The sequence below is a fragment of the Anser brachyrhynchus genome (genome assembly GCF_964034855.1).
Source record: "Anser brachyrhynchus genome assembly, chromosome: 18".
Classification (NCBI taxonomy): domain Eukaryota; kingdom Metazoa; phylum Chordata; class Aves; order Anseriformes; family Anatidae; genus Anser; species Anser brachyrhynchus.
In genome coordinates, this window is record NC_137711.1 from 8,874,142 (window position 1) to 8,896,411 (window position 22,270).

The 22,270-nt window shown below is 56.7% G+C and overlaps 1 protein-coding gene across 6 annotated transcripts in view; it reads right to left on the bottom strand.

Annotated features, from left to right (window-relative positions):
- Window positions 1-22,270, bottom strand: part of SEPTIN9 (septin 9) — a 129,509-nt gene that overhangs the window by 71,018 nt on the left and 36,221 nt on the right. Inside the window, exon 1 of one of the 6 annotated variants that reach the window (XM_080560668.1) lies at window positions 21,027-22,043. The exons of 4 other annotated variants lie outside the window; for them this stretch is intronic. In XM_080560668.1, the coding sequence (XP_080416794.1) occupies window positions 21,027-21,048 (22 nt within the window). In that variant the 5' untranslated portion in view covers window positions 21,049-22,043. Of the gene's footprint in view, window positions 1-20,621; window positions 20,751-21,026; window positions 22,044-22,270 lie in introns of those variants that run through there. One more of the 6 variants, XM_080560665.1, reaches the window with a different exon arrangement.

The window sequence follows — 22,270 nt, forward strand, 5'->3', positions numbered from 1 at the left end:
AGCGCAGTTCTCTGGTGTTGATTAAACGTCGGGGGACGCCTGCACGGGAAGGAAATGGGAAGAGGGTCAGGAATCGCATCTGCCTGAGCCTCACGCAGGGAAAACAACCCCAGCCTCGTGCCCTTGCTCTCCTCGTTTATTTTCAGGTTAGTCTTTCTTAAGAAAACGGGAGGTGCAGTGGTTTAGGATCCAAGCAGAAAACCTTCTTAATTACTTCAATTATGAAATAAAGTATTAATTATTAACCACTCCATTTTAATATTAAGACCAAACAAGCACGAAAGCCCGGTTGCGTGACAGCACAGACGTTTTAATGGAAACAAGAGGCTTCAGAAACCTTGCTCACCCCCTGGTGAGTTCAATACACGCACGGCACGGCGTGTTCCCCTTCGCAAAGCCCTCCTGCTTGTTTGTGGGGTGCCCCTGGCTCCAGAAGGTGTCAGGGCGCCTGCTCCCAGAGGTAGAGAAGCGCTCCCAGCCATTCCCACCATGCGTGCACTACGGTGGTCGCAAGGCAAAAAGGGGGAGGTGAGCGTCAGCCGCACATCGAACCCCTTGGAAACAGGCCTCTCTGTTCCTGAAAGCTTCCCAGCAGTCCCTGATTTGGGAGAATTTGCAGGAAGGAGCGAGCTGGCAGAGCTGCGTGCACGCACTCGGCTGCAGAACCGTGTCCCATGCCCAAAGGCGGCCACACCAGGGCACCCCGTGCCAAGGCTGTGCCTGGTGGCCCCGCTCCATCCCACGGCTGCCACCACCGCCCCTCGCCATCCCGCTGCCTCGCTCGGGGCCACCAGGCCTACACGGCACGGCCAGGCCCTCCCGTCCCCACCGCAGAGAGCAGCACACGAGCTGGGAAAGCGGCTTTTGTAGCCACCGCCGCTTTCTGCTGCCTGCTCACGACCTTTCCGACCCCAAACTTTCCAGCCATAAATACACCAGCGAATGGCAGGAAACTTGCTTTTCTGATACTTCTCCCCTGCTTCTCAGCGAGCCGTGTCCGGCGGCTCGCTCTCCCTGCGCCAGCCCCCGGCCGCCTCTCCCGGCTCCTCTTGAGATATTTCAGGCACGCAACAAAATCTGCCGCAGCACAAAGACCCTAAAAACTCACAGCCAAGGCTCAGGAAGCACCACGAGCCGCAGATCAGGCCTCCGGGGCAGCTGCGCCTCCTGAGTTCCCTTGGTACCATCAAAGATTTTATTATTATTATTATTCTTTCTTGACGAAAAGCAGCTTGATAAGAACAATTCCCACACCAACCGCAGCCCCACGCCCACTCGGCTTCCTCCGCGCAGCAGGGACAAAGCGCCAGGAGCTCGGCGCATGGCGCTGAGATGGGGAAGGAAGCGAGGGCAGGAGGAGAGGAATGAGGGAAAAACCTTTTCCCTCTTTTTTCCTTGTCTTTGAAAATGCCCATGGAACTGCCACCGGTCCCCCTGAGAGCACAAAGCCCTGTCAGACCCCGCAGTGGGGATGCTGAGGCGCGGTGACCTGCATCCACACAGTGCTGAGCGCCACCAGCAGCTCCCCTGTCCCCCTGGCTCCAGCGGGCAGGGATGGGAAGAGGGCACAAGGACACAGGGATGGGGAGGGGGCACGAGCAGGCTGGCAGCGCTGCCCAAACCCACTTTCCACGTGGACAAGAATTTGGGTGCCTCCTCACTGCCCCGTGGCTGATGCTGCCGGCTGATCAGGGGACCCTCAGCTCCTCCTCCTGCCCTGCCGCAGGAGCTCAGCACGGCCAGGACAGACACAGAAAATGGCGGAAGACTGGTCCCATAACGAGCCCCTGGGCTAGGGGAGTGAAAGGGGGAAGAGGGACCCGTCAGGCCTGGTGCACGCACGGCTTGACCAGCTGCCTGCAGCGAGCCCACGCGTATGGCAGGGCCTTGGCCTTCAGCTCTCACCAACTGTCCTCTCTCGATTTACCACAAACACTACCAGACCTACCCAAGTTATAACCAACACAATCCCCCCCAGCCAGACCCCAGGGTAACCACACTGGCCCCAGGGCCCCGGCGAGCAGAGCCGTGGGCAGCAGTGAGGCACCAAGCCCGGGCTGCACGTGTGAGGGAAACCCCCCAAAAGCAGAAGCAGCCGGGGCTGGACTCCGGCAACTCTCCTGCTGGAGAAGCAGCACAGGGCAAAGGGCACCACAAAGGGCCCATCTCACAGGGCTACCCCCAGCCCACCACTTCTGCCCCCCCCCCATCTCTGTGACACCAGGCGCTGCTCACAGCCTCTCCTACGCATGCAGAAATTGCACAGCCAATTAAAAAAAAAAATCGATCCAAATACAAGGTTTTAGGAGAATTTCCTCTGACCCCTCTCTCCCTTTCATGCGTTCAGCCACTTCTGCTTGCTCCCACCTCTCACGCACACAGCTGTGCCCGCGGGCTCCCTGGCGCAGGGCACTTTTTTTTCTCTCTTTTTTTTTTTTTCTAAGATTAAGCCCTTATCACACGAGGGACTTGATGATGTTGATGTTGGCACAGCCTCTTTTTTGCCAGGGGATGGGGTCAGCACCGAGGCTCGGCCAGGGCAGGGCACCTCAGGCTTTCTCCCCCTCCCCGGCCCGTCCCAGCGCTGCTTTCCACGAGCCCCCCTTGGCAGGAGCCGCAGCTGGCACACGTCGGTGGGAGACGCTGGGGATTTCAGCCTCCACAAACAAACGAGGATCCAAAATCTGTTCAGAGATCTGCTGCAAGCAGGCCAAAAGCAGCGTTTTGCCTTGCAGAGTTTGCCCTAGATGGAAAGGGGCCCGGGAGCGTGCCGGGGGCTGAGCACCAGCTCCGGAGCGAGGCGGCACCGAGCCAGCCCCGAGCAGCAGGAGAGGAGCAGGGGGCTCCAGCTCTGCCCCAGCGAGTAGTGTGAGGGGGGGGAGAAAATCCCCACGGGAAATGCTCGCCAACGAAGAGGGAGAGTAAAAATCTGGGGAGGTCCTGGAGCTGGGAGAGGTTTGGAGCAGTGTGTCACCAGCCAGACACGCACCTGGGCAGGATGGAGGATCCAGCCTGGCGTGGGGCTGGCCGCGGGTTTTCAACTCGCGTTTGGCACCACGAGGCATTGTCATAAGCTGATCTCTGCCCCCACGCAGAGGAAAAGGCTCTGGCCATCAGCTGTGAGCCAAAGCCCCTCCCTGGGCTGGCGTACAAAACCTCAGGCATCGTGCTGCAGGCCCCAGGGCGCTTACCTCTGCTGCTTTTGTTTGTAAATGAAGAGTACAGCGTCAAAATTTCCTGAACGAGCCGAGCTGGGCCCGCTCCCTTGCGGTGACAATCCAGGGCTGCTTTATCTCCACCTGCACACAGCCCGCACTCCGCTCACACCCATGACCCCTGCGGCCAAGCCCAGCAGGGAAAAGGGAAGAGGCCAAACGCCTCTTCCGATGAGCTGTGGCCACCGCCATCACACCCAAAATGAATCAGACCAGCCAACAACACGAAGTCCGCACGGTGCCTGCACACTGCATCGCTTCCACAAGCTCCAGCCTCCCACAAATTCGGCCTCGCCACACTCGTTTGTTGTTTGTTCATTTTAATTTGCACCAGTGGCACCTGTAATACCCCCAGCAGGCCACGGATCACGGCACCAGACGTTCCACCAGCAGAATTAAAGTGCTCTTGTTCAGAAGTTCAGACAAGCGAGAAACCAAATGTGAAGTGTTTTTATGTGCAAAGGAAGGACAGGAGGAAGGAGCTGCATGCATTAAGCATCAGCGCGTCCCGTTCGGCAGGGACTGTCAGTGTCTGTAAGCTCAAGGGTGCTGTTATTCCCAGACGAGGAATCACGGGGCCGACCGATACAGCCAGCATTTATGTTAACAAACGGGAGTAATCTGCCAGACCTGAGCTCTGTCTCTACATACCTTCCTTCTCCCCCGCCTCCAGAAAAATCCCCGCACACCACAGTACTCCAATTTGGCTGGTTTAACGACCAGACAACATTCCTCAGAGTCGAATAAAACTGCCCTGCTGCCTGGATCCTGCGCCCAGGTCACTGCTGAGCCCTCCTCGGCAGGAACACGAGCCTCCAAGCATCAGCAACACTTCCCACACGGGTCCTTCGTCACCCGCAGCTGCGCCCAGGGCTCGGCGCGGCTGCCGCCGGCTCTCCATTCAGAGCTGTGCATCTCCTGCCAGGGGCATCTCGCGTCCAAAGTCTGCAGCTATGGCCCCACTGCTGCCGGCAGTTTCCAAACCAGACTTCTCCACAATGCCTGCTTACAACTCGGGAGCGCGGTGCCTGCCAGCTGGAGGGCTGACAGCGAACTCGCACAGCACAGAGCAGCGCTCAGGGCGCAGAGCAGCCCGGGGCAGCTCGGAGCGAAGGGTGCTGACCCGCTGCAGGAGCGGGGCCGGGCTGTGCCCATCCTCACGATGCCTGCACCAGCCCCCAGGGGCCGGGGCAGCTCGGCGAGGGCTGCAGGCATGCTGCCAGGGGCACGTTCACATGCAACTCCAGCAAAACAGGTGCCATGGAAGCGGCTTGCGGCTGGGTTGCACATAAAGCAGACAATTACCAGGAGAAAAGAGCACCCAGTTGTTCCCCCGCCAGCCTGCAGATGGATTTAAGGCACACGGGAATTGGACCTCCGGGCCAGGCATCGCTTTGGCCAAACGCCGCCTCTTTCACTGGCCGCCGGGACAGCCCCTGGCAGCACAGTAAAAGAAGTATTTAGTGAACTCGCTTGAGAAATCTTGAGGATGATGAGCTATTTTGCAGCCAAGCTTCACATAAACATGTTGATAGTGATGTTAGCATCAGCGCTGGTGATGAGCGTGGCTGCACAGCAACAGCAGGCCTCTCTGTCCGCTTCAAGAAAGCCTCTTTCTTGCAAGGCACATGTTTAATCCAAGATCTGCGTCTGCTGCCAGCCACATTCACACCAAAATCTGCTCACCTCATATATCTTCTATACACACCCAGATTTGGGTGAAGTGGGAGCAGAATTGCACAGCTCTCTCAATGCGTTTGCTGCTGCCATGCTCTTTGCAGCAACCTCTGTCCTGCCTTCACCTGAAGGCTCAGAGTCTGATAACACGAACCAAGGCCAGCATTGTTGCAGTTACAGCACCCTCAGGTCAGACGTGGCCAAAAGCTTTGGCGTTCACAGCTTTGGTGAGGTTCATCTGAAACGGACCCCATTCCTCCACCCTACCTGGGGGACACATCTGCACCCCGCTGCCACCCTGGGCGCAGAGGCCAGGGGACATCCCAGCACCTGAAGCCAACATCACCTCTTGCTCGCCGAAGCCCTGCTGCACACCGTGTCCCCTGGGCACCTCGTGGGGAAAGGCCAGCCCGAAGCTGCTCTGCGGACAAGGAACAGCCTCACCAACAGCCCCGTGCTGCTCAGGAGCTGAGATACGAACACACCAGGAACAGCATTGGATCAGCCCGGCCTGCTGGGAGCAACACTCGGTTTGGGACACGTGGCTTTTAGCCCCGTGGGTGCAATCACAGAATAAAGCCTGCACGCTCATCCCCAGCGATCAGCCCTGACACGGCCGTCCCACTGATTCACAGCGCTCAGCAGCCTTGTTGGCTGCTCGAGAGAACTCAGGCTCGAGCAGCTCCTCGCTGCAGCCAGAGGCTGATCAGCTGCCAGCCCCGAGCTGAGCAGCCCTGTGCCGCCTGCAGTCGGCTGCACAGACACACAAGAAGCTGCCACAGACACCAAAGGCTCGTCCTAGCAGAGGAGACCAACTCCTGTTGAAGCACCTGAAGACATTTCATTAAGTTCAAAGCAGCAACCATTCCTCCTCAGCTATTGCTGCTACCCTACATCACTTAGACGCGCTGACCAGTTACAACCTGTCATGATTCTCATGGTCATTCCCGTGCAATAATTAACGTTTTATTAAAACTCTGGAGCAAGCACTCCACAGCATAATGAAAACTTGTGCCTTCCACAGCAAAGAGCCGGGATCTGTGCGCAGTACAGGCTCTGCAAAGTCTTCCCCATCCGCTTGGAAGGCACAAAGGCGTGGGAGTTGAACAAGGATCAGTATTATCCACTAAACCACAGGATGAGCTTGCAGGAACTGGCAGGCTGGATTGCTTCCAGTAGCTAAAGAAGGCAAATAGTCCAGCCCAGCTCTCTCATGCCAGATATGCCGAGTATCTATGGTCTTAAGAATGCGACGACAACCCATCCCCATCCTGAGAACCAGACATCTCCTTCAGCACACCCCTCGCAGTGCATCTGCTCAGAGGCAGAGCAGCGCTAACAAACTTCATTTTCCTGAATTAGGCATTTAAAAGGCACATTGAACGCAGCGCTTTCCTTCTATGTCTAACAGTCTTCTGGCTCATAGGGAAAAGAGCTGGCAAAACTCAAGGAAGGCTGACAAGGAATGAAGTGAAATAAACCCTGTCTTGTAAGGAGACGGCAACTGGGAGCAGCCACAAGCCCTGCACGAAGGCACAGGCAGGGGTTTGCCGGGAAGGTCTCAGGGGAGGTGGAAGGGGCACGGCGCTCGCATTGTGGTTACGCAGCAGCAGGGTGGTTTAGCCAGGGGTGAATCGGGCTTCTTCCAGGGGAAGCAACCCAAGCCAACCATGGTTAAAGGTGTCCCACACCAGCTGGGGCTTCCTGCAGAGCTTCTGCTCCCAAAGACAAGGACCTTTTTGCAGCTCCCTCATTATCACTCCTGATCTTTTACAAGGCAGTAACTCTATCTTTCGGCCACATCTGAGGACTGGATGTCTTCCTCCCATAAAAAGGGCTCCCCCAGCGCACACCAGTCACCCCAGGATGAATTTCCTGCCCCAGCAGTTAGACCTGTTAGGCATTCGCAGGGTGTGCTTGGTCGGCGTTTCCCTTTGGGGCCTCTCCTGGGGGAACCACACACACCGGCAGGTCCCTTAGGAACAGCCACGGTGTCACCCCGGAGCAGAGAGCCACAGTCACATTTTGAGGACAACAAAATCTCCAAGCCTGGCAATGAGAAAGCCCCACAACGCGTTATCTGTGCTTTTGCTTCCTTTCCCGTCCAACCTTCACACCCAGAGCTGGGGGCTCCTTGCAGCCAAGCCCACGCACAGCGAGCACTTTCAGCTGGAGAGCCAAGAGGAGCCCCCGTGGATTACACCCCGGGGCTCCATTTGTCATCAAAAAGCAGCGTGTCAGAAATCACTAGAAGGGCAAGGGGCTGTTATTCACGGCCCAGATTTATTGTCACCCTCCTTCCCCAGGGCCCCTGGAAACACGTGCCAGATCTCAGTGTCTGGCTTTAAGGCAGAGCCACGGAAGCGGCTCCAAGCCCGCGTGCTGCTCCTCCACTGCCCCGCTCCACCCAGCCCCCAGAAGCTCCCAGAGGTGTGGCATCCTCCTCCGCCTGCCAGCACGGAGATAAATACGACTCCTACGCTTTCATGGAGAGGAAAACCTGATCGGGGTGCCTTTGGTGCCGCAGATGTGCGGGTCAAGCTCCTGCAGCATCCTGAACTGGTGGAAAGCTGCATCTGCAATAGGGGTTTAGGGAGGCACAGGAGTTGTCAACAGAAATAAGAGGCAAGGGACTTCAGGTAGAGCCACACAAGGAAGCCAAAACTCCTGGGGATGAACTTTGCTGTTTCTGTTGGCTTGCTCATTTTGCTGTACCTGAACCTACAAGATAATTGTGCGCCCTGAGCTACTCCTGAGGAGCATGGATGCTGCACAGCCTGGCTTTCTTGACACCTTTCCTGATGGATTTTTGTAGGTCCAGACTGTCATAGAACCACAGAATGGTTTGGGTTGGAAGGGACCTTAAAGACCACCTCGTTCCAACCCCCTGCCATGGGCAGGGACACCTCCCACCAGCCCAGGCTGCCCCCAGCCCCATCCAGCCTGGCCTTGGGCACCGCCAGGGATGGGGCAGCCACAGCTTCTTGGGGCAGCCTGTGCCAGTGCCTCACCGCCCTCTGAGTAAAGAGTTTTTCCTAATGTGTAATCTACACCTACCCTCTGATTTAAAGCCATTACCCCCTGTCCTGTCACCACACCCCCTGACAAACAGTCCCTCCCCAGCCTTCCTGCAGCCCTCTTTAGGCACTGGAAGGCCTCTGTAAGGTCTCCCTGGAGCCTTCTCTTCTCTAGGCTAAATAACCCCAACTTTCTCAGCCTTTCTTCATAGGAGAGGTGCTCCAGCCCTCTGAGCATCCTCGTGGCCTCCTCTGGCCCCACACCAACAGGTCCCTGTCCTTGTGCTGGGGGCCGCAGAGCTGAACGCAGGGCTCCGGGGGGGTCCCATGAGCGCGGAGTAGAGGCGAGCAATCCCCTCCTACCTACTCCGTGTCACACACTGGGTGACTTCTGAAATCGTGAGCCCACGTTTCTAGAGGGACACCTCCAGCCAAGTACCAAAGCACGTTTTGGGCACCCTGCCTACACACGCTCCATTTTCAGCTCCCAGCACTTCTCCGGCAGCAGCAGGCACTGGGCCGAGCTGCAGCCACTGTCAGAGCTCAGCACCCACCTCCTCCCTCCCTCGGCACTGCCCAAGGCTCTCCAGCAGCTCTGCATCTTGCACGGGACAGTCGGCAAGCTGCGGATCGCACGTCCCGGCCCCATCCATAAAGCAGGGCTGTTTACATAACCCGAGGGAAACGCCGAGCGCAGCAGAATTGCCCGGGAAGACGCTTTCAGCTGCTGGAGTCAGTGGAGCTGAGAGCCCACGTCAGCTGAGAGTCTGTCTTTAACTCTTAACATTAAAAGGACAACTTCCTATTCAGCAGAAAACAGCCAAGTCCTCGCAACGCAAGATCCTCCTGTTCGCACCAGATGCAGCTGATGAGCAGGGTGTAAAATCCAACAGGCCACTTCCAGCGCTTCCTGAGAGAGACCAGCTCCCCGCCGAGCAAATTCTGCGTCTCTGGTGGAAAACAGGAGGGCCTTTCTGTTCTGTTTTGTTGTTGTTTTTTTTCAATGCTTTCTTTTCCAAGCCAGGAAAATGATTGAAAACCAGACTAGCTTTATTGTTTAAATCCATGCAATACGAATGGAGAGGGTCACGAAGGGGGTATTTTTGATGGGTTAAGTTATGGATCAGACATGCTAACTCAAAAATGCTCGTACCCGCACATAAGCCTCACAACAGCATAACAGATACTGGCAATCCTGGACATTAATTCATTTTCTATTTCCTAAAGACAAGAAAAATACTTGCCCATCCAAGAGGACGTGAAGAGGTAAGTCAGGGACCCGTGAGCTAAGACCCAAAGCAGCCAGAGGGAAAGGCGTGACGGTCACTGGGAGCTGAGGACCCTGCGGCAGAAGCAGGCTCTCGGTGCAGGACAGCCGTGAAACACCGGGGCCAAAGCCTTGGGCTGCCGACAGCAGCAGAGTCGGCCTGGAGCAAGCCATGCTGAGGACTTCCCTGAGGGGCTCCAGGTGCTGTCAGTGCAGCAGCGGGCGCTTGACGGCGATCCCAGCCCTGCCCAGCACTCAGCACTGCCAGGGCAGGCACCAGCCCCTAACCTGTGCTCACACGCACGGTCCCAGGGGATGTCCGCACGAGCACGGGGTTTCACAAGTACACCTGAAAGAAACAAGTGCCTGTACTGCTCTACCTGTGATATTCCTATATTCTGAAAATATAGGAGTAAAACTTTCCAGTAGCAACATCTCCTATCTCTTTTTTTTTTTTTTTTTCAACTAGACAAAGAGATGCTAAACCTTTATCTGTTAGAATATACAGCTTCATCAGTGCGGGGAGGCTTCTCGGGGAGGATGGAATTTTGGATTGTGCTCTGCCAAGAGGCAGATTTGGATTAATTTGCATCCCACTGACTAAAGCACCCCACTGCCAACAGTAGAAGAGGACCGTGGGCTTCGGAGGGAGGTGGTGCCTCCAAGCCTCTCGCGTGATCCTAGCCCTTCTCACGAGTGTTGCCACACTCTGTGCGTCCTGCAGACACTGCTGACTTGCACAGTTTAATGTAATTACTATTACTTTATTACAATATTACACTATTACAAACGGGGAAGGAAGCGTGAGAGAGTTCCATTACTCCAAGAGCTTCTCCCAGGTGGCCAGAGGCAAGCGAGGGCACAGCCCTGCTGCTGCCGGTCCTGCTGAACCCCCCCCCAGCTCCTCCTGCATGCAGCTCCCGAAGTGACAGAGGCATCGTCACAGGGCAGAGAAACGACCTGAACTCCAACTCAAAACAAAGTGAACTCCTGCTCAAGTTCAGGCAAATTCTGTCCCCTAAAGCTATCCTTCATTTACACTGCCGTGCCCTAAGGATTTTAAGCCAGAAGCAGCAAAATTTGACAGTAAAAGCTTACACTTCGGATGCATTTGTACGTCAACAGCTAGCACTTTTTATTTCATGGGAAAATCCGTCAGCCAGAACGTCCTGAGCACAGCCAAGGTGCCTTTGAACGGGACTTCTGACACAGGACCGGATTTCCCATTATTTATGTTGTGCAATGTTCACCGCTTGCTGTTGTTGGGGCACAGAGTGGCTCTGGCCAGCAGCGGGGCACTAGCAGCCAGATAGAGAAGGCTCAGCCTTGCACAAAAGAGTTTGACAAGGAAAAGGAATAAATAACTTGCTCGGTTTGGATGTGGCAGTGCTGCACAATGAGCCCTCTCAATGCAGAAAATCAGGGCCGGGCTGTCTGGGCGCTGCTCAGACTCCCAGAGGAGTTTAAGCTGGTAACCAGCAGCAGAACAAACCTCCCAAACCTCTCGCCCTGCCCGCTGAGCCAGGAGCACTGCTTCTTGCAGAGCTCGGGGAGCTCTGCAGCCTGAGCTTCGCCGGCCATGGAGCGGGGTCTGGGGCTGCGCTGGCCCCCAGGGAGGAAACGCCGCACGCAGCGAGGAGGGGGAGGAAGGCACCGAGCCAAAGCAAGGGAGAGCTCAAAGTCCCCGCTCCTGCTGCTGCAGAGCACTCCTGGTGCTCCTCTTTCTGCCTCTCACAGCTGTTTTTTTCCAAAACGCTCCATCTTCTCTTCCCGCAGGTCAGAGCGGGCTGCAGCGCTCCCGTCCGTTCACGTCCCTCGCCCCCCTCCAGCCCCCACGACCAAAAACTCCCCAGCGCCTGCCATTGTGCACCCCCTTCCTCCGCCCCCCGTGTCCCCTGCACATCTGGCTGTCAGCTCCTTGCCTTTTTACAGAGCAAGATTAGGTTTCCTCTCCAGCTGCAGGCAAAGGGCCCCGTTTCGGAGCTGCCTCCAGCACCGCTGGGGCTAGCAGGGAAGTTTCCCCTTCTTCGAAACACGGCCGCAGCCCCTTGGTGGGGACGTGGCCCGCTTTGTGCGGCAGTGGCACAGCCACAGCAGCTGCCCCGGACCTGCACGTGGCTCCCAGCTAAGGAAGCAGCAACATAAATGAGCACGGGACACCAGTCTTACCCCATTTTGGGGTCTTACCCCATTTGGGGGCTGACTGGGAGATAAAATGCCAGATTTGGCAACCCAGCTTCAGGACAGCCCCAGGTGCACGGGTGTATCTCACCGATGCCGTGACCTACCTCTTGCTGTCTCATTTTGGAGAAAGGTTGGGAGCAGACATCCAAGCCAAGCACCTGAGCCAACCTGAGGGCATCGCTGGAGACCCAGCCACGTCGCCTACGCTCTCAGAGCGCAACCAGTGAGCAGCTCAAGTACAGAGCCCTGCACTACCAGTAACACCAGTCCGATGGAAAAAACTGGTGGGTGAAGGGCAAAGCGATGGCAGAGCACAGCCCGCACTCAGCAGGGCACTCCAGTGGGTGTCGCGAGGGGCAAAGAGCCAGGAGAGAGGACCCCAGGAGCCGCATTTCCCTACAGCACTTACCCCTTGCTGCGCAGGGGAGCGGAGAGGGAAGGGTTTCCTGGTCTGGGGCCAACACTGCTGTTCCTCTGGTGGAGGATATTGCCTTCCCCAGGGTGTGTTTCATTTGAGAGCACGAGATACACAATTAATTTCCATAGTTCACTTTCCCTCTCCACTCACTGGGAATTTTTAAAGTTTTATGGAAAAAAAAAACCTACCCTACGCACAACCAACTGCTCACCAGCCGCGGCACTTTCCAGGAGGGCCCCCTTCCCTGGGGAGCAGGGGGTCAGCAAGCGCCTCTCACGTAGCCAGGGCCGGGTCTGACCAGTTCTCCACTCGAACTGCTTGAAACGTGAGAGGGGAATGAAATGGTAAATATTTCAGGTGCTGCAGACCTCCTGCTTCCCGGCCTAGCAGTTCTCTGCTTTGTCTCTACCGAAATAAGTCACTAAACTCTTAAACACAAGCCCTTTTCGTGAGCATTTCTACAAGCCTCGCTTGCTCCAAGTGCCATGGACCTCACAGTGGTGAGAGAAGCTGGAGGCAAAAGGAAAGCAAGAGAGCAAAACCACAGCACTCCTTACAGTCAGGGAAAGGGGACTCAGGGTGACAAATTGGGGGCAACGGTATGTCGTACCAGGAGAAGGTCATCTTCCCCTAGCAGAGAGGGGACGGCACTGAAAGGCCAGCTGCAGGTAGCAGGGGAGGCTGAGCAGATTTACGTCCCCTCCTGTCTGCCTGGTGAAGGCAGGAGAGCCGGACGGCTCTTGCCGATGAGCAGAGCAGAGCCATGATCCCAGGTTTGGTGCTGCTCCAGCTGGGAACAAGGCACTGGCTGGTGATTTTGTACCACTCAGCACCAAAGTCCCTCTGGAGGAAGCTCTGCCTGCACCTCCCCTGCCTGTGATGACCGACGGATGGACATCACAGCCCGGGAATAAATCCCATACTCTTGCTCTTTGGCCCATGCTCCCCAGCACAGATGAAAGACGGGTCCGGTGAGATCCATTCACATCTCCAGCCTGATGTGCAGCTACTCACAAGCCCCACAGCTCAGATCAACATCAGGAGTTGCCTCTACCCCATAGGGAGCCTCAGCCCTGCCTTGCACGGGGGTGCCGGCATCTCAAACGGGTCAAATTCCCAGCTTTATCACGACAAATCCCTCCCAGCTGCCTGGCAGAGGATCCTGAAGTGCCTGTCTATGAAAAGCGGAAAGCATCTACCTCATTTTCCATATAGGAAGTTAGAGCACATGTGTTAAATGATTTACATAAGGATGCAGAGTAATTTAGTGGAGGAGCAGGAAAAGGACTCCAAAATTCCTGCTTCTAATTGCCACACGATCATTCCCTCCTGGTACAGTTTAAATCCTGACTCACTGCTAAATAAAAGCTGTGCCAAAATCTGATCAGCTTAGGAGAGGGGAACCCAGATGCTTTCAGCAACGTGGTGAAAAACACCCATCTATTTTTAACAAATAAAGTGCCTCCGTATACACACAGAGGACTTCCCTCTGCTGCAATCCCCAACAATCATCTATCTTTTTCCAGAGGCGGAATGTAGTCCTGTGCCTACTTTTGGAAGTAAAATCCAAAGCGGACAGTGTGGGGGCTTCCCGCAGGACGAGCAGCAGCAGCAGCAGGCGCAGCAGCAGGCACAGCAGCAGCAGCAGGCGCAGCAGCAGCAGCAGGCGCAGCAGCAGGCGCAGCAGCAGCAGCAGGCACAGCAGCAGCAGCAGGCGCAGCAGCAGCAGCAGGCACAGCAGCAGCAGCAGCAGCAGCAGGCACAGCAGCAGCAGGCACAGCAGCAGCAGCAGGCTCACGCCGCCCCCTCCCGGCCTGGGTGGCCACAGGCCCAGCTGCATGCCCCAGGCCACCACTGCCTTGCACCCATCGTCGCCCACCCAAGCTGCACGTCTCCAGCTCCCCTGGCCCCTCTGAGCCGGGAATGAGTCACTGGGAGCAAAGGAGCTGTGCCAAAGAGGAGATCCGAGGTGCAGGCCTCTGGGGAGGGGGACACCCGCCCTTAGCCCGCTGGCAAGCAGTGACCAGTACCGCCGGGATGCAGCTGCTGACGGGCTCACTGGAAGCGCTGGACGACCCATGCTGGGGTCTCGCAGTCAGCCCAGGGTCAGCCATCACCTGAGCCCCGCGGCTGCCCGCCTCTCAGAGGCACCCAGGTGGTTCAAGAAAGCCCACTGAGATGTTTCTGTGGGCATCCCCCCTGCAAGCATGCTAAAAAGCAGCAGTGAGTTTCCGGAGAGCACTTTGCAGAGCGTAGCTTTGCAAAGACCGGCTGAAGCTGCTAAAATGGCCTCCCCTCTCCTTTACAGGCAGCGTGGTCAAGGACGTGGGTCTCTGGGCTGGGAGGCCCGATGCAGACACTTGCACAGACTCAGGCAGCTCGCCCCATCGCTGTAGGTGGTGTCAGGACCTTGTCTCGGGGTGCACCCAGCAGTCAGCACCCAAAGGCTGACCAGAGCTGGGCGCCCACTGTCACAGTAACATCACGAACAGACAATTTGCACAAAACTCTCCCACAGAACAGCTCACTTCACGGACTGGCCAGCAAGGGGTGCTTCAGCAGAAGGTGCAGGTACAGAGCTGTACGTACAAGCAGGCCCTTCCCCTCATCTCACGGCCCAAAGCCCCAGCGAACACCTCACAGACACTGAGCAGAGGACACCCGTGACTTGCTGGAGCTCACACAAGCCAGGGGCACAGGGACAAAATCCGGGACACAAGCACAGAGCACTGGGCGCTGGCACTGCCATGTAGCTCCACACAGCACCGCTGCCCCTCACCAGCCCCAGGGGAGAGCAGAAATGGGCCCTGGGCTCAAGCGTGGATCCCAGGCCCGGTCCAGGCCTCCCATGCTGCAGTTCCACACTGCCCGACTGCACAGGAGCTGCCTTCCAGCTTCCTTGGTACTCCTCAAAGCACACATTCCTGCCAAGCATTCAGTTTTTTAACTCTTTCCCTTTGTTTTATAAATGATCCAGACAAACTCAAATGCACTTCGCCTGTAAGCCACGGCTTTACGTTCATCCGAGCGGCTCAGCCGCTGCGAGATCCCCATCCCACGTCTGCCGGCCCTGTGCTTACACAGTAGCTCAGAAAGCCCAGCACCGACCAGCACGTGCCCGGCCCCGACACCTGCCCCACACCAGCCAATGTCACCAAAGCCACCGCGCCAGCAACCAGGGCTAAGAACTTGAAACACGCAGCCCTGGAACGAAAAAGCATCTGAAACTAATAAAAAAGCGTGTCCTGCACTCATTGAACTGCACTCATCGAAAGCGAAGGACAGCATGTTACACGCAGCCGAGCCCACAAATCCCATGTGAGGAATCACGCTTATCGCTCCCCAAATCAGTTTCCCTGGAACCCAGAGCTTGCTCCCAGAACTACTGCTTTAGTTTAGACGCTCTCTGGTAGGGATGTGATCACAAAATTAACACAGGCCTGCTTATGTAGCACCAACTTCATGTGGATACAGACCAGGCTTAGCAAAAAAATAAAATAAAAAAAAAAAATCCACTTTCAGGTTTATTGCGTGATTATTGCTTGTAAAACTAATGCATTTTATTCACCTGCAAAGTCATTCCCGTTCTCCCCCCAGCCACAAAAGAGAGCTATTTGTATGCCTCTGACAACGCTCTTGGCGTTGGCACCCCAAAGTCCTTTTGCCTGTCACAGTGAAGCAGCGTGACACCCGAACGGCAGCCCCAGCCCCAGCAGGGCATCGAGGCCTTCCTGGGCCAGCCCGCGGCACCCAGGTGCCAGCCAAGACAAAATAAAGAGAGCGGGGACAGCCCGAAGTGCCAGCGAGGGGATGCCATGGCCTACTCAGTCGCCCTTCTGTGCGGGCGTTCAGGAAGGAAGCTGCACGTGCAAACAACCTCTGGTAAGAAGCAGGGGCAGAGCCTGGCTCCCAAGAAGCTCGGTGCAAAGGAGATGTTATCGAGGGACATGGGTTGAGCACGTAGTAAAGGACAGGGTACCATCTCCCTCAGCTGTTCTCTGCAGAGTACCCACCAAGCACTAAAAGCACGGGTAGAAGCTCCTTTGCCTGCAGAGAGCTTCAGCACAGACCCCCAAAGGCCAGATCCTGCCTCAAAATCAAGGGGTAGTGGGAGCACAAAAGCCATTTTCCAAGGAGTTACAGGAAATCTGAGGCAGAGCAAGAAATCTAGCCTGAATTTTCTCAGGCATCGTACCGTACAACGGGACTCGCTACCCATTAAACCTTCCCTGCTGTCCGTACAATGCTGGGGCCCCGCACCCCACTGCAGTGCTCGCAGCCCAAGGCATCGCTGCTCTCTAACAAATTATTCTGTCCATTAGTTACAGCTGCAATACAGCATGGAGAAGCCAACAGGACAAAGATATTGTGATTCTGAGATCATTAAGGCAACAGAAGACATGTGTTGACCCAGACATACTTCCCTAACTACGTACTTGCTCCTACTCAGCATTATGGTATGCTGGACCTTGGAAGCGCCCTGACTTGCATGAGAAACGTCCTCCCTCACCCCAGCAGCATGGGAATCGCTCTGCTGGGAGGCTCCAAGTCATCTAGCGAAGCACGGAGCAGGAGGGCAGGCGGGAAGGGAGCTCCTGCCCCGGGCTTTGCCAAGCTCAGCAGAGCGGTGCTGAGAACCGTCACCTCCGCTGTCAGGCCAGAGATGAGCTGTGCGCCACAGCGGGATCGTATTTAATGGAGATGAGCAGAAATTCCAGCAGATTTAAAAGCAGACATCAGGAAATGGATAATGCTTCATACCTTGACATGCCTCAGACAACTGCGGGAATGCATCCACTGGCCAGGCGAGAGCAGGCTGGGAGCAGCCGAGCACGCTGCAAACACAACTATCTGCAGAGGCAGCTCTGCAGCCCCAAGAAACCCAAACCCTTCCCGAGAGGAGGCCCAACGGGATCTATCTGGTTATCAACTGAGCCAAAACCCGCAGTCACAACAGGTCACTGCGCAGCAGCTAGGAAGTGGGTGAAGGCAGATGCTTAACAAGAACACTGGCAAAAAAAGCTGCAGGCTTTTTTGCGGTGCATGGCACTCGGGGGACACGGCATTGCACACCGCAGCAAACCACGGGTGTGGGCACCAGGTAGGAGCAGGGGGCAGCAAGGGAAGAACTAAGGACATCTCGGTGGCTGACAGCTAAGGCAGGACAGGCAGGAAAGCATCCAGGGTACCAGGGCTGGGTGAAGGTGGTGGGATCTAACGGAAGGTAGAAGCACCCACACTGCAAATGCCTGACCTGGTGTCCCATGCTGCAAGCCAGAGCAGAAAGAAACACATTTGGTAAGGGAGAGCCTACAGCTGTGTGAAGACCATGAAAAAGCAATATGTCACTGTCCTAACTGCCATCTCCTAGGAACAACAGCGGCACCAAAAATCTTGAAGCAGAAAAGATAGAGTGATAAGAAGCAACCCCAACCCTGCTGCATGCTTTTTAAAGATTAACTTGGATAAAAAAGTGACAAAATGGCACATTCCCTCCTACCCACCCTTCACACCTCCAACACTCACACACAGGATCGCTAGTCCCCTTCCCTACTGCTCAGGGCAGGCACGTGGTGCTTCCCACGGGGCTCTGAGGACCACCGAAGATGCTCGGTCTTGATGCACTCAGCGTGAGAGCTGCTGCCTGCGCAGCCTCCGAAAGCCCCACGCTGCAAGCAGGGGCTGTCTTCTCACTGCTCTGATCATTAGGTGCACAAATGACACATAAAACATGTTAAACTCTGTATGCATATGCACACACAAGCATATACCCACAGGTGGTGCTTTGTATAACTAAAAGATTACGACACGATCACCAGTGGGTTAATAAACAGTTCCCCGTTTGTTCTAGAGTTCAGCAAATTGCTTACAAGCACCTCCAGCACTCCCAGCTGCCTGCTCCTGGGCCCTGCACCTCGTACATGCCACTCATTGCATCCAGGTGTTACAATCACCTGCTAATCATTTAGTAACTTCTACACTGGGTTCGCAAAGTGTAATTTTAAAGGCAGCATTAATAATTTACCTGGGAGATCAGACTTCCTTTCCCACGACGGCTGCACCGATCCCGTCACTCCCTCATCGCAGTAACCAGACCCCCGCTGCCTGGCATGCTGCTGACCCTTTCCTTTCAAGGAGAGGTAAAGGGCCCCGTGGCATTCACAATCAGGGCTTTGTAGAAAGATCTGGACTAATCAAACCAGCCATCTGCTGAGGAAAGCCACCTCCAGCCGAGAAGCACCCCTGCTGCCACCAAAGTGCTCGGAAAGGCAGAGCGGAGCACAGATGTGAGCAGGGCCGCAGCCCCCGGCACAGCTGCCCGGCCCCAAACCACCAGAGCAGGATGCCTGGAAACCAATCTGATTTAGGCTTTTCATGCAGGATTAGCGTGTAGAAACGTGTGAGAGATGGTTTAACTGGATTAAAAGGAATCAGCACGTTGTACGAGAGGGTGTTTCTTATACCTGCACCCAAGGGCACCACCGGAGCCCAGTGCCTCATCACAGAGCCCGAGGAAGCCCTCGCTGCTTGGAGCAGGCAGTGCGCCAGGCACAGCCCCAGCATCACCCTGTGCATTCAGGGCCTGCACCCGCAGTGCCTGTCATCGTCATGGGATCCCAGACTGGGGACACTGCTCCGCTGCAAGGAAGCCTGGGCTCTGCTTGGGCGGCGCAGACCCCATGGGACGTGCTGAGCTCCAGCGGCTGTGGGAAAACAGCCCTCGAGGAGGAGAAGAGGCCCAATTCCCACCCGCTCCGAGGTGCCCTCACCCCGTCCGGCAGCGACACAGTCAGCTCCAGAGTCAGCTCTTCCCACCCACAGCAGAATATTAATTAAAAGCATGCTTAGGGCCAGAACAGTGACGAACGTGACCCCCAGCACTGCACAGATCTGCTTTCATCTGAGTCATGTTTCGGTTTAGTCACCGAGGCCGGAGCTCTGGCTCTCCCACTGCCTGCGCTGGGAGCGCTGCCTGCCCATGGGGGGAGAGCCCGGCCGCCCGTGTCCTGGGCAGCACCTTCTGAAGGAGACATACAGCCAGCCGAGCTACGGTCTGATCCTCTCCTCCCCCATGATATTGCCAGCTTTGTACCCGAAGCCCCAGTAAGGATGATTTTCCTACCTCATTACATTTCCCATCCCGCCAGGCACAGCCTGCTCCTGCCTGAGCCGAGCGGAGCAGCCACACGCGTGCCCCACGTCCAGCCCCCGGGCACAGCTCCTTGGGTTAGGGCACGGGGCGCGCTCCCCATGCCCTGTTTGTGCGTCCTGACCCCAGCCTGACGCAGCCCCAGCTCCGCCACATCTGAACCACCCACAGCTGAGCCAGTTCCAACACGGGCCAGTGAAACACGCACGCACCTGGACATTGGTAATTCACAGATGCTGCTCGTGCTCATGCCTTAGCATGAGTTCGTGCATCTCTGCACAACCGTGCTCACCCAGAGTCCTCCTGCCTGCAGCCCCAAAAGCAGAGCCAGCCTGGGCAGGGGGCTTGTGCTCCTTGCAGCAGCTTACGGGCTGGGAGAGACCCATCTGTGATGCTTTTTGGGAACAAAGAGCCTCAGATCACATCACCACAGCCAGAACTCCTAGAAATCTGGAAGACCTCCAAGATCACCCAGTCCAACCTTCCCCCTACCACCGCTACCACCCACTAAACCACATCCCTAAATCAGAGTCCTTTTCACACCAGCAACCTCTTGCAAAGCCCCCACTGCACAGCAGGAAGGAACCCAGGGGTGCACCGAGAATGCAACAGGAGATGTGGAAGGCCGCAAGGGGAACAAAGCCACCCTGCCACCTCCTCCTGTTCCCCCAAACCCTGCCTCGCAGAGGCCTGCACGCAGCGGCAGAGGGCTTCCCAGCCCAAGGCACTGCCTTGCCGAAACGCACGCCAGCCGCTGCGTTAGGAGCAGCTCTCAGGAATGCTTTGAAGTGGCTCAAACCAGAGCAGAAAACACGAGCAAGAGAGATGGAGAGAGGGATGAGGAGGCATCGGCTGCGCTCTTCGAAGGCAGCGAGGAGCGGAGGATGCTCCTGCAGGTAAGTCCCCTTCCCAGGGGCTCTCACCATGTGCCTGGATGGGGCCCCACAGGTTTGCGTGGGGCCAGCCATGGCAGCAGCTTTCTCTGGCCACAGTTTCGCTCCACCCTGGCTTGAGCGTTTCCTCTCATCCCTGTGGTTTCCCTTCCAGCGCCGATGCCCAGCAGCCGCCTGGGAACGCCCAGGAGAGGCCTCGTGCCCACGCCGGCTCAGCATGGAGGAGGGAGACCCACGGTGGCATCCCGTCGGCTGCAGCACACCGGGGCTTTTACTGCTGGCCCCTGCCCCTCGCTGTCCCTCTTTGATCCCGGCCGTCCTGCTCGCACGCACTGAGCCCGAGCCTCGCAGTGCCACCGTGCTGCCCATCCCATCTCCCTGCTGTTCGGGATAAAGGGTCAGAGGAGCGGCCACCCTGCAACTGCTGCAGGAGCAGCTTGCAGAGACACCGCTCCCCGCCAGCTCAGCACACCTGGGAGCGGGTTTTGGAAGCACGCAGGCAGGCACCATTAGCTGGGATTTGCAGGGAAGCTGGGGAACAAGACGGAGTTATTCCTCCCTCCTTGCGGCGCCCTCCATCCGCCCCCCACCCACCCCAAGCACCCCGTGCTCGGCCAGTGAGGGGAGCGAAGCACGAGCCGGCAGCGCTGCAGAGCGAGCGGCCGCCGTGCGGGACACGCAGGCACCCGCGGGGCCGCATCCTGCAGCTCCCCCCCGGCAAGGCAGCGGGCACCGGAGGGCAAGAGACAGACAGAGAAAGCTCAACCGCAACGCACAGCCACACAAAGTCAGGAGCCAACCTTCAGAGCAGAAATGCGTCTCCATGCCAAGAGCTCGGCTCTTTTCCTCCCTCTTCCCGACTCGCAGCTCCGAGCTAACAGGCTCAGCATTCATCCCCCCGCGCCGAGCGGCACATGGGAACGGAGGGGGGAGAGAGAGACTCAAATGAAATCCAGACCTAGAGAGCAGTTTCTTTTTTCCCCCGCTCCCCCCCGGTTTCTGCTGGAACCACCTTCTGTCTAGAGGGCTCAGGAGGATGGAAAAAAAAAAAAAGCAAAGAGGAAACGTTGCAAAAAATAAATAAATAAAAGAAACTGCTGAAACCGAGCCGGAGCGTGGCTGTTTCTCTTCTTAAAGTGCAGAAGCTACTGGAAAGGTAGGAAGGCAGAGGCAGAACAGAACATATTAAAAGATCAATAGCCTACCTGAAATCCGGTCCTTCTCCATTACTACGGGATATATTTAGCATCCGCGTGTCACGGCCGTCCCTTTTTTCGGTGGCGTCCCCTTCTTTCACCCACTCTCCCTCCCTCCTTGCCTTGCCTCCTCCTCCTCCAAAAAAAGCTCTTTGTCTGGTCTAATTTCTTCAATCTGTTGCAATCATGAATGCATCCAAATTACCACATTTCCATGTGCTGATCATATGTTTGTGCTCCAAACTGAAGTAGCTTTGTCTCTTTGAAATGAAAAGAAAGAGTAAGAGAGGAAGAGAAAGGAGGAAGAAAAAGGAAAAAGGGGGTGCATGACCCGAAAATCCTGTAACTCCCTGAAATACTCCACCAGGCGCAGGAAAACTGGAAATCCCAAGTCCTCTGTAAAACAGTCTTAAAGCTACAGCTTGCGAGTGTCCAGGGGAATGCTCCGGTCTCCACAGCTCTCTGTTAATATCCACCAGGAGATGCTTAAGGAACTTGGCTCCTCGCAATAACAGAGCGAACAACTCATCCAGCTTCTCAAATCTCTCCCCGCTTCCCCAGTCCTATTTTGCTGCTATTTCCTCTATCCCCTCCTCCTTCCTTGGCGAGAGCATTCGAAAAGAGCAAAGATCCTGCGCGTTCCCCCACCCTGCCAGGTCTGAAGTTTCGATTCATGCATAAACTATTCGGCTGATGAAGGCTGACTTCACTCCCAGCGCAGCATCACGGGCTGCTGCTCCCGGACAGGACCCGTTCGCTCTCCCCCTGCGCCCCTCCGGAGAGCTTCAACGCCTGGTCCTGGCGAGGAGTCCCCGCTCCGCCTTGGCAGTCCCCTCCGCGACGCCGCGATAAGGGGAGGATTCCTGCAGCCAGCCCCGGAGTGATAACCAAAGTCCCTGAGTCCCTGGCCTTCCCCCTCGCTCCCAAGGTGGAGCAGAGGGGGGCTTTGGAGGCACCCTTCCCTTCCCGATGGGTGCAGGGCGCGCAGCGAGCAGCGGCCGGGTGCTGGTGCCTCGCCTCCCCGGGCGGGCTGGAGGGATGGATGCGCGGCCGCGGCGATGGGCTGGCCTTCACGGAAACTTCCACTTGGCTGGCGGCCAGGGCAGGGCAGGCAGGCGGCGGGGACGCGGCCGTAACACCTCCGGGACACGGCGCCTGCCCTCTGCCCAGATCCCGCACACGGCCCCCCTGCGCCTGGCCGTCGGGCACAGAGCGGGGGGACGCTGCCCCGCTAACACGGGGGTCACCGCCAC